Source organism: Centruroides sculpturatus, unplaced genomic scaffold (genome assembly GCF_000671375.1).
Source record: "Centruroides sculpturatus isolate CEXI.00-Female unplaced genomic scaffold, Cexi_2.0 scaffold706, whole genome shotgun sequence".
Taxonomy (NCBI): domain Eukaryota; kingdom Metazoa; phylum Arthropoda; class Arachnida; order Scorpiones; family Buthidae; genus Centruroides; species Centruroides sculpturatus.
Window position 1 is genome coordinate 38542 of NW_019385092.1, and position 12159 is coordinate 50700.

Sequence of the window (12159 nt, forward strand, 5' to 3'; positions counted from 1 at the left end):
CGTGAGTGTTATTTATCTATTTCTAATACAGTACTGTAATTTTATACAGTTGTTGTGAAAGAAACATTTCTTATTCAACGGCCATAAAAATTATTTCTATTAATGATGTCTCCAAAGTTCAATGAAGTTTTCGCAGAAAAATAACATCAGAAATCGCGGCCGCCGTTTGGTGCGCTGCTCTGCGACGTCGAATGGTGCACACGCAGTAATCCTACAATTTTTATTTGTAGCATAGTTTATATGGATTATTCCCAAAAAATTATATGTGTTTTGAAAATGTTGAGTCGAATTAGTCTAGAATCGATTAATTTTATGGAAGAAAAGCTTTCAAACAGCCGTAGTCCGTAAACTTCACACGTGTCGGGCTGCGATTGGCTCATGTATTTAAGGATTCCTACAACATGAAATTTGAATAACGTGGAACATATCTAAGCGTTATAGGGGGTCTACTGTACAGATGCTAAGACCAATTACTAGTATTTTTGTGAAGATTGGCTATGCTCTCACCCAAGAAATTTGTATCAATATGCAACAGATCCCTGTGTTTATGGGATGCGTTTATGCAGCTGGGTTATAGTTTGAAAATGGCACAACAGAAATTCATAGTTACTTTCAATATCAAGTGATATCTGTTGACGGTCATTGCATTATTTTATAAACTTGATTGTTAAAACTGCAGATTGACTAGCTTCTGTACTGAATTATTAGTTTATACACAAGATTTTCAGTTATTTTCGAACAAGTTTACTACTAGTCACATCAGTGTAACAGACACTTAAAGTCTTCTATTTGTTCCATGTCCTTTACTTCCATAAATTGTCCAACAACCACGCAGTTTCGACACCCATCTCCAAACACTGTATAATTTTGGCACTTTGAGGTTAAATGATTTATGTTTCGGTCAAATGGAGTGGCATCTCAACCCTTTGTGGATGTGGCTAATTCCTATCTACAGATGGAGTTTGGTTAATTTGAGGGCACGAGCTTTTGCGGTGTTTCTGCATTGCAGGTGCTCTTAAAACAATGGTTTTGGAACATAGATATTTACTTTCGAGTATTCCTATAGGTGCAAGTTCCTGACAAATGGCCCACAGACACAAACCCTCGAGGAGAGATTTCTGTGAATTTCCATACTCAGTATTCTGGATTGTGTGTGTGTGTGTGTTTTATTTAGCAAATTTTGCAGAGAATGAAGAAAGTATACCTGACACTTGTCTAAATTTAGCAAATTTGCTTCTTCCACCTGTCAAATGCCTTTTCCATGTAAGTTTTGCCATCATTCTTTTTGGATCTTTGCAGATGATGCAAGTAATGGATGACTGCGACACTCAACACTTGCCATTTGAGTTGAAGGATTTGGTGTGATGAAGAAATTCTTCATTCCTACTGACTTTGGCTTGTGATCCAACAAATTTAAAACATTGGAGATGCAGCTTCAAAAAACACGAACGTCTCTTCTCGATTTGGCCATGTGAAGAAGTCCCAAAGTGAAAACATCCGAATGCTCTTTGTCAATTTTGTAAATATGAATTATTGTAAAATGTGCAGTAGCAGCCAGAAGCATGCGCTACATTTCCAGTAAAAAGGCTTCAAACTTATTCAGAACTACCTATGTGTTTTGAGTAGACTTCAATATAAAGCTCTACTGTTTGATCAAACAAGGCAATATTCCATAGACAGAAAATGAATAAACAAACATTTGCTCGAGTCACTAATTTTCCATATTGATTATTTATTTTTATTTGATCGATAAACATACAGTTTCAAAAGTGGAAATTTTCATGCCTTTCGAAACAAAATGACAAAAGGTGGGAATGTTTGTAAACAAAATGCAAAATAAATAATTTCTTTTCTCAAACTATTTACATGAAAATAACGAAGCTAAGTCGTGCGACGAAATCTGACCGACAGAACGTTCGTAATAGGAACTTTTCATGGACGATTACGCTAAGAAGGCAATAAATAAACACATCAACTGAAAACAAATTGGTTTGCACTGGGGAAAAAACAACGTTAAGTACACCTATAAAACGTTTTGAAATATTGCACCGATGAAAGTGTATCACACGCAAACTGCTCGCGAAGCCTTCTGACTACACCTAAAAATCGGCTGGGGCCAATTTTGAAACGAAAAACTAATGTTCTAATCCGAACCTATCACTGTACAATAAATAAATAAAGACCTGAGTTTGTAGCGATCGTGCCCCACGGGGCGTGCGAAATTAAGCCGAGTACCGACAGCCAGACAGCACATCTCCCATTCCTGTAGTAGAAATCGAAAGAGAGAACGTTAAACACCTTTTACAAGTTGCTTGCATGCCGTTTGCAAACGAAGACGATGCGACAGACGACGACATTAATAAAGTAAATCACAGTCTCGTTTATACATATCTATATATATGTATATAATTTTTTTGTTTTCATTTGTGTGGAAATCTCAAATAATAAAATTTGTGCTTAAAAAATATAATACATACCCAAAATATATATGTATGTATATATTTTTATGTACATATTTATGTAAAAAAAGGGTCACGTACCATACAAAGTGTTCATGGGCAAAGTATGACTAGTCGAAAATCTCTATCCAACCCAAAGGAAACGATAAAAAAGTGTGGAAATTCTGCTACCTACCATTTATCAAAGACTTTAGTAAGACAATGATTTGAAAAACAAACAATACTATCATTACAAATTGAAGGATGAGAAATAAGCCACAGTTCCGCTCCAGAGAATTCTCGCAATTTTTCAAAGGCCACGAGGTACCTCGGGATTTCCAAAATTGTTTCCTAATGCCGTCTTCTGCTCCTCCGAACATCTTTTTCTTCAATTTTGAATTAATTTCGCTCAAGTCCGGAGACGAGTTGTATGTTTTGTATTTGTAAGAGAGGTTTATGCGATTGGCGAAACGCTTTGAGTCAGGAATCTTCTTTTGCCACGATGAGGTTCTGTTCTGTTCCATGCATTTCAGGCTGCACAAGCTGGAATTGCTATGCCACTTGTGTTGCCGCGAGAGGTTGCCTTTTTGGTACCTGTCAACCGACCGAAGGGAGTAGTGTTCTGGGAAAGACTGCCAGAATTCGAACGGCTGCGAAATTGGAACGTCATTCCCAAAGCGTGACCGGTTCCGTTCGCAGCATTTCGACTCGAGCGTTCCATCACGAAATATGCCGAAGCGGCACGCCGACGTACCGTGCGGAAAACAGTTTCTTTCGTTTTTGCAAAAACTTTGGAAGTACGCAGCATGCAAGAACTTGGAATGGTTTTTACGAGACGTGGAAGTAGGGAGGAAGTTTATTTTGGGACTAATCCTCTGGGTTGAGGATAGCGACATGTGGTGTCTGGCTGTTGGGATTGGGGGTGTTGTTTTCCTGTACTTGGTCGATTACTGGAAAGAAAAAGTAAAATAAATTATAAATTTGAAATTAAATTATTTTAAATGCATTTAACATATTGTACATATTATTTTGTCTCCATTTTTGATTGAGTTGTTTCTATACTTCTGTGTAGCGTTTGACAGTTTCACCAATACAAATTAATGAACAAAGAAATTTAAAAATTCCTGCTCTTCAAAGACTAAAAGGCCCACACTTATTCCAGTTTCAATTGGTCTATGGTGATGGTGTGTGGGTATTTACCTTGTTAACCCTGCTTGTGAAAAACCAAACTTACCCGGACTCGAACCTTTAGCCAGAATGGAAGTTGAAGCTTTAACTCGGCCGCCCGACCACAGAATGAAAAAATTAAAATGACTAGTGTTTGATGAGAAAACAACACAACACAACAACATTAAATCCAATTGCAATGTCAGTTTGCATATTTTCTAAATTTCTCACTCTTACCACTGCCTCCTGGTCACTAAGAGGACCTTTTCTGTCTGCTCACATTATACATTTGGCTGGAAGACCTGGGAGAGCCCCAATTTATCGGAATTGGAAATTTTTCACGAACGGTCGGTCGTTCATGAAAAATTTCCAATTACTCATCCAAGTTCTCTAGAATGATAGGTTGCAACCTTCACTGTCTCGGCCGTCCAGCCATCTAAAATACTCCTTGACATTAAAGTATGTCAAAGGTTTTAACACAATTGAATTGAGTTGAAATTCCATAGCTTTGGCTGGCTTTCAAGGAATATAAGGTGTGTGGTGGCCTACATTATTCAATTATCTTATCATAAATAATTTTAAAATTCTGTTAACATTATAATTGGTTGGAGGAGAATTTTCTACTTTAATTAAATATATTATCTTTATTTACATTTAAAATATAGACTAGTATGGAGTTGATTATTATGGTACAATTGTCACTAGCTATGGTTTATGAGGAAATTTGCAGTAAGAGCAGTCATAAATCTACAGCAATGTTTCCAAAAGTGGTTTCTACAGACCCCTGGGGGTTCCTGGAACCACTAATGGGTCCTGAGCAAATTAAAATTAATTTGGGGGTCTGTGGTCAACATCAGGGAGTCAGCAAAAGGTTGAATAAAAAGTATTGTGATTTTTAACTTTCATAATAATGAAAATGGGTCACAATGACTACCAAATTTATTTATTTTTATGTCATGAGTAAAATATAAGCATAGATTAGTACATAAAATGCAAGTAATGAAAAGCATTGCGTGGTGGGAATACTAGCTATAGCTTGCCCATTTTGAAATGAGGTCTGTGCTTCATTTATTGCATACATTTTGAAATTTTAGAATTTATTTTGTTTGTTTATAGAATTTTATTTAATTTTTCTTTCCAAAACATTGATAATTATTGGTTGTTTTTCATAATTATAAAAACCATTTAATGACTAAAAATACATAATTTATTTATTCTGATGAAAATTCAGTAGATAAGATAAAAAATTAATAACCCAATTAGAAAAAAATTATACATTTTGTTTGTTTTCACTGTATTATACCCGTTTTAAAAACGGCAAGCTTTAGCTAGTAATTTCAATAAATATTACTTAAAAATAAAATGTAAATAAAACTTTTAAGACATCATAATATTAACAACAAAATTACAAATTCAACTATATAGTTGTGTAGAGTTATTTCACTTGGGACTTCATGGACATAAAAGTTTTGGAACCATTTATCTACAGGGTGTCTGAAAAGTTACTGTGCAATGATAAAACTAACGAAAGTTTCATTAAAAGAAGTTTTAGGTGTGATATTGCAAATGCCAAAAATGACCCAAGAGGCCCCAAAATCTGAAGAGTGAGGTCCACAGATTTAGCATTCCAGATTCCATGGGAGATTACGTGATTGGCAAAGAAGTGTTCCAAAACCATAACGTCTGTGAGCAAGTGGTAATGTCATCTGCTACAGAATGGAAACTTAGAAAAAAATGCTAAATGGTACAGGGTGTCTGAAAATTTACTGTGCAGTGAGAAATTTTCAGACACCCTGTACCACCTAGCATTTTTTCTTAGGAAGAACACTAAAAGAAAGCTTATGATACTTGCAATGGATTGTTCGATCTGTAGTTTGGTGTATATTAGAACTATAATAAAACCCTAAACAGAAATTGCCACTCTCTTTTACATTTTTTTATGTATGTTAGCACTAAAACAGAAGATTTTAATTGTTAGTGTAAATACGTATCTGCCAAAAATCATGGAAACTTTTGAAAACCCAAATAATTTTTTAGTGTTAAAATTAAACAATACCAAACATTTCAATGTTTGATAAATACAGGTCAAGTATATCCAAAAGTATTTCAGGGCTGACACAGTGGAATTTTTCATTTGAGGCATGTTAAGTACTGGGATGTTCTGGATTTCTTCCCCATGCCCTTTTTTCCCTGATGCCTATTGACAAACTAAGTGAGCAGTACTGGTCAATACATCTCTAAAATTCCTTGAATGTGTTTTGATCCCAATTTTTAACACACATTTACCAGGATACATTTGAAATTTAAACAAATACACATTCTTTGTAATGTTTCATAAGACAAAGATATTTCTATTGGGGGTTCAGCAGTGCAAATGTGTAAATATTCTGAAATCCAAAATGCTTCTGGGCCCTGAGCATTTTGGATAAAGGAATCTCGATCTCTTGCTATAAATGTTTTGTATCAAAAATGGAGGCAAGAGACTAAAATTAGAAAAGGTTGCTTGTAACTTTTACTCACTTTTTGAGATGCATACCATCTCGTCGTCCTATTCTAATTTTGTTGTCCAGAGAAAATACGCTTAGACTATATTAAAGTAAGAGGAATATTACAAAAAGAAATGTTCTATTTGGCAATTAATATAACTTGTCATAATTACCTAGCATCGATATTGACATCATCCTCTTCTCTGAGAGCGTCGACTAAAGCCGCCTGTAAGTGAGGTGCAACTACTGGTGCATCGTAGTCGCGTGTGGTACGATTCGGCATATCTAATTCCACTTGCAAGATGTTTTCTCCCTGAATATTGTTCAACCTTGTCGATGTAACAACAAGCATTAAAACAAAAAAATCTTAAAACTTAGTTTTACCTTATAACGTGGGTTTCCACCCATAGAAGAAGCCATTCTTGCGTACTGGGAGACGGGACGACGGCTTCCCGTCGTAGATACGGGCCTCTTTTCCGAGGTCTGAGTACTGAAAATTAATTTTATAAAAATTTTATATATCATTTAAAAATTGGCAAAAAACTAAATATTTCAACACCAAAATCTAACTTACTTAGGGACTTGTGATATTGACATCAACTTCCATTGGTCGTCGTCTTCATCGAACACCACGCGGCTCAAAACTTTATTTTTCTCTTCTAACGGAATGAAGTTCTCTATTATAAGGTATCTATTGAAGTAGTAAAAAATGTCACTTGATTTGTTCAAAGCAAATCTTGGTTATATAAAAACATCAATAAAAGTCTTACTTCAATTTCAATTCTTTAGTCAATTCATTCTGAGTCATTTCTAATTCTTGACGTTCTCGCGAATGTTCTTCCTGAAGATCTTGTATTTCGGCTTTAACTGCTTGCAGTTTCGCAAACAACTGAAATTAACATCTTTTAAAATCGCCTTGCAAAATAATAATCGACAAACATTTAATTGCTTTTCTCTTCACTACTAGGTGCATTAATAGACACAAGGCATTTTACATCATCTTTATTGTGAATCTTCTATAGGCCGATACATGTTTCAGGCAAAGGCCCCTCATCCGTCGGCATGACATCCAGAATTTTCTTTAGGTTGTGTTGATACACATACACACATATATATATATTTATCAAAATGCCTTGTGTCTATTAATGCATCCAGTAGTGAAGAGAAAAACAAATAAAGGAAGACACAGTCTCAGAAATACATAAACATTTAATTTTATAACAAACAGAATACCTTTCTCAACTTCTTTGTTTTAATTTCAATTTCTTGCTGTAGTGAACTAAAAGTTTCTTTAATCTCTAAATTCCCCTCTTCTTTATCCTCTAATTTTTGAAGCATTTCTCGTTCACGGCGCTAAAAACAAATTTATTACTCTCTCAAAATGACAAAATCGTGCAACTGATTAGATTAGGAAAGTATTTACTTTCTGTTCTGCTATCTCCTGTCTTCTCTGTTCAAGTGCTCTTTGTTGTTCATTAGTGTGATCGATGATGTTTTTACCTCCGGATAACAATTTACTTTCCATTGCCTATGTAAAAAATTTTAAATTAATTTTCTATTTAAATTTTAAATTGTTGCTAATTGTCATTAAAATTTAATTACTATTAAAATAGTATTTATTAATTTTTACTTTTCTGGCTCTGTTATATACTGTGTAACAAGGAGAGTAAGAAAGGAAAGATCAGTCAAAAAATGACCCCCAAGATTTTTGGACTTAGGACCTTGAAATGCAAAAAAATTCGGGGTTTTCTTTATGTGCGTACGTAAATGTGCATGCATGAAAGGCATGATTTTGTTCACCCACTTTGAAGCTTAATACCACCTGTTTTTTGTCTAAAATTCCTGAAATTTTGCAGTGAGGTTTGCATAATGTGAGATTGATGTTATTAAATTTTAGTGGTTAAAAAACCCCTTAAGTCCTTATCCCGAGTTAACTCAGGCAGGTTACATAGCATTACAGAAAACTCGGGTGTTTCGACCCTTTTGAAAAAATTTTTTTTTGGATGTTTTTTAAGTCTCCAAACTTTTTCAAAAATTTTTTTCCTGCTTGCAATTTTAATGTACCTTTAATGATGCACAATTAACACTTAATTGTTTTTTATGGGATATTTTTATCAAATTTCATTCATCACTAAAGTTCTAATGCACAGACTTTACTTTGACATTAGCTTTAAAGTTATTTAAAGCTAATGTCAAAAACAACCTCCAATAGTTTTTTAATTAATAGATTTTATTATATATATGTTTAATTAAGTCGGGGGGGTCAGAAATCGCAATAAAAAACGTAATTTTTTTAATATCAACACACTTACTAAAACACCTTTTCTTGCAGCCGACGCTTTATTATAACAACTTTCAAACGTTTTCGGTCTTGTTAAAAGACCTTTCTCAAGAAAATAAAATTAACTAAGTAACAAAATAAACACCACAATCGTAAATCGAACGCTTAGTACGAATAACTGTTTTTTCAAATCTTTCGAACTCGCTTATAATCCGTTGTACATGACGTCAGTGTAACCGGAAATATAAAAGGTTATGTAACTATCTAAATATAAATACTTAAAATACATATTAACATGTTTATTTTGTTACTTAGTTAATTTTATTTTCTTGAGAAAGGTCTTTTAACAAGACCGAAAACGTTTGAAAGTTGTTATAATAAAGCGTCGGCTGCAAGAAAAGGTGTTTTAGTAAGTGTGTTGATATTACAATATGCAGTCTAGAAAGAATTGTAATTTTTTTAAAATATTTAAAAATATATGGCCAGCTATTATTCACCCTACTTTAAACCCTTCTCCTCCTGAGACGTCTGAGAATGTCCCGGGAAATCCAACACCAGCTGTTCTCAAGGTCATCAAGCTGTAAACACTGACTCATCAGTGTCAAATTTTGCAGAAAGGCGAGACAATGGAAAATAAAGTTTGAAGCTTTCTCTTCAAAATTAACACATTTGTTTTTTTTTTCAGTTTTAAGTATTTTTTATGTTTAATTACATTAATATTAAAAACTGCTGGGTAGAAAAGGAGTTAATGTTGTCGCTAGATAAGTTAAGCAACTTGTTACTAGATTTTTACCTTTATTTTAGTAGCAAGCATGTCCCTCGCATCTTGTTCCTTTCGAATTTGCTCTTGACGATTCTGCATTTCATTTAAGAGCTTTTCTTTTTCCTGAATTATTTAAAAGTTTCATTAGAATGATTATAAAATTAAATAATTTAAAACAAAATCTTCATATTTATTTTATGAGATATGCCTGCTGTAGCTTACTTCTGCAATTAAGTTCTGGTCACTTAAAACATTTTTCCGTTCTTCTTGAAGCTTTGCTTCCTGTTCTTTAAGAAATTCTTCCTCGCTATAAATATCTGAATCTATTTCGACATCTTCATATTCTCCATCAGTTGTACCATCTCCTTTGAAATGTCGTTTTTTCTTTCGTTTCCCAATTCTCGAGGCCAATTGGGTTTTTAATCTAAGCAATCATACAAATTAGAATACATTAGACATTAAATGCAATCATACAAATTAGAATACATTAGAACAATAAATCCAATTAATTTCTGCTAATCTTACCTGGAAATTTCCTGCTGAAATTCTCTTAATAGAGCATCCTTTGGATCTTCATTAACACGAGGTTTATTCTTTATGTTTTTAGCTCGGTTTGCATACCTAATTAATTCATATTCATTAGATGTAATGCTTAATTATAATTATTTCAAATGTAATAGATATTTTTTTTATTAACAAACCTGAGAGTTATTAATGTTTCATCATAATTATAGCTTGCGGGTCCTATATTAGCTACCATGATAGTTTTGGCATTTCCTCCAAGAGAATCTTAACAAAATAAATTATAATTTTGTGTTACAGAAAGAAAAATAATTCCATCACAGTTACTTTTCTTTCATTTTTTAAAGCATAATCTACCTTGAAGAAGCCTTGTTAATTTTGAATCTCGATACGGAATGTGCGAACTTTTACCGTCCACAAGCGCAGATATCACATTTCCAAGAGCAGAGAGAGATAAGTTTATTTTGATAGCTTCCTTCTGTCTTTCTCCCTAAATAAATGACATACAATTTAAAAAAAATAAAGTATAATGAAGAGAAAAACTCTTTGAAAAGTTGAAGCTACCTGTTTATTGATTTTAAATTATTTTTTTTTTTAGTAGTTAGAAAACTTTAACAACTTACAACAGCCCCAGTCTTAGCTTGTCTTTCACTTCCTGCCAAATCTACAAGATTCAATTTTCCCACTCTTATATGATGTTGTCCATCTATACCAAGCTATAGAAAAAGAAATAAATAAATAATCCTCCAAAAACTTTACTACATATGTTAAACGCTTCATGTACACCACTCAGACTTGTACATACCTCGCTGTGTTCGATTGTAATGATGAATATTGCATGTGACCTCGAACTATGCAAATTCATATTTGTTGCTCTGAAAAATGATTAAAAAATATTATTTAATTGTCAAATTAAAACACTTACGAACCCAAAAATTGTAAAATGTAATTAAAAAAAAAAAAAAAAAAAAGGATAACTGCATTGCCAGCTCTTAGCACTGAAAAAATATTAAACTTCACACACACTCTGAAGATTTTTGCCTTTGATCACCCTACATAATTCTGGGTTATGTGACAAATCTAAACTTAATAAAAACAAATTGTAACAGAGCATTATGCAAAGTAAGATTGAAATAAATTCGTCTAGTACCATTTCTGGCAAGAAACTCTGAGCATTATGGACACAGGTACAGGTGTGTTGCATTAGAGAAAGTTGGCATTGAAGTCTCCTTCTATTAGGATAGGTTTATCTTTGTACCAGTTCAGGTGGTGATGAATGTCTTCAATGGCTGTCTCAATGTTAGTGGTGTCTGGAATATAGACGGAAAATATGTAAAGGTGAGTGTTATTGTCTGTAACACAGATGATGGTAATATATTCTGTGGTGTGTTGGGAGACAAGGCAGGTGGTAATGTTTTTGTTCCTGATGATAATACCAGCCTTGATGCAATAGCCAGGGTCCTGAGCTGGATAGAGTATCATGTTAATAGTGTAGGGTTCTTGGATCATGTTATCTGTATGGTGTACATTGGAAGTGTGAATGAGGAGGGAGCAGGTAGCTTTGCATTTCTGTAAATGCCTGTGTTTGTTTGTGTATGGGGTATTATTCTTAGCTGACCTTACTTTCTCATGTGTTTGGTTATGGGGCACAATTGAGAGAATGCGTTATGTACGGTTTTATGTTTGCTCCCTTCTGGTTGAGTGTTATTGGTGTAAGGAACCAAGTCCGAGCATTATTTTTAGTTATTTTTATTTTGCTTTTTATTCTATTTTTGTTTGGGGCTTATGTTTTGTTAGGATGTAGGTTTCCTCACCAATCACCTTAGAAACTTAAAAATAGAAGAAAGAGAACCAACTCACCAAGAAAAAGCGCCACAGGAATAAACTCATGCACACTTGCGCTCCCAAGCGGAAAAAAGTAAGTCCTCACCAAAAAAGAGGGGGGAGACCCCACAGGCACAACTTAGGAACTTGCTAAACCGTAAAGAATAAAACATCTTGGAATAATGTAAAAGGTTAGCGAGTATTGTTGGGAAATAGGCTGCCAGGCAGAAAGGAAAAATTGACTTAGCGATAAGTATGTAAATGAGGGGAGTGATCTCACTCAGAATTGTGATGTCACCTCACAGTATAAAGTCCGAACCTCAAGTGAAGATGACCGAGGCGAGCTTCTGTTAGCAACAAGCGTGGTGAGCTTCACAGTAGTAAACAACAAGAGGTGTCCAATAGCGATAAAGTGGTTCCAAGGCAATTTTGAAGTTATTCGATTTGTGGATCGAAGATTAGAGAAACGCTACAGTGTTGTTTTTCTGTACATTTATTAGCTAATGGTCATAACCACAGCATTTGTAGCAGCATGTGAGAGGAATGTAGTCACCTACAGCTGTCATTACCCATTGCACATTAATATACTGCTGTTAAATTAATGTGTTCCTGAGGAGTTACCTGGAGGGCAACGTGTAATCTATAAGTGTTGCGGTTTATTTTGGTTAAAACACAACA

General features: G+C 34.1%; 1 protein-coding gene across 2 annotated transcripts in view; it reads right to left on the reverse strand.

The window, feature by feature from the left end:
• Window positions 1–415: 415 nt before the first annotated feature.
• The window catches only part of LOC111634562 (kinesin-II 95 kDa subunit-like), a 37038-nt gene continuing 25294 nt past the window's right edge, over window positions 416–12159 (reverse strand). For both annotated transcript variants that reach the window (XM_023379364.1, XM_023379363.1), the window contains exons 9-23: window positions 10463–10532; window positions 10281–10373; window positions 10015–10147; window positions 9837–9924; window positions 9661–9756; window positions 9358–9559; window positions 9166–9258; window positions 7515–7619; window positions 7325–7444; window positions 6862–6980; window positions 6666–6782; window positions 6476–6581; window positions 6265–6404; window positions 6126–6191; window positions 416–3388 (exon numbers count right to left, since the gene is read on the reverse strand). In XM_023379364.1, the coding sequence (XP_023235132.1) occupies window positions 3295–3388; window positions 6126–6191; window positions 6265–6404; window positions 6476–6581; window positions 6666–6782; window positions 6862–6980; window positions 7325–7444; window positions 7515–7619; window positions 9166–9258; window positions 9358–9559; window positions 9661–9756; window positions 9837–9924; window positions 10015–10147; window positions 10281–10373; window positions 10463–10532 (1642 nt within the window). In that variant the 3' untranslated portion in view covers window positions 416–3294. The remainder of the gene's footprint in view (window positions 3389–6125; window positions 6192–6264; window positions 6405–6475; window positions 6582–6665; window positions 6783–6861; window positions 6981–7324; window positions 7445–7514; window positions 7620–9165; window positions 9259–9357; window positions 9560–9660; window positions 9757–9836; window positions 9925–10014; window positions 10148–10280; window positions 10374–10462; window positions 10533–12159) is intronic.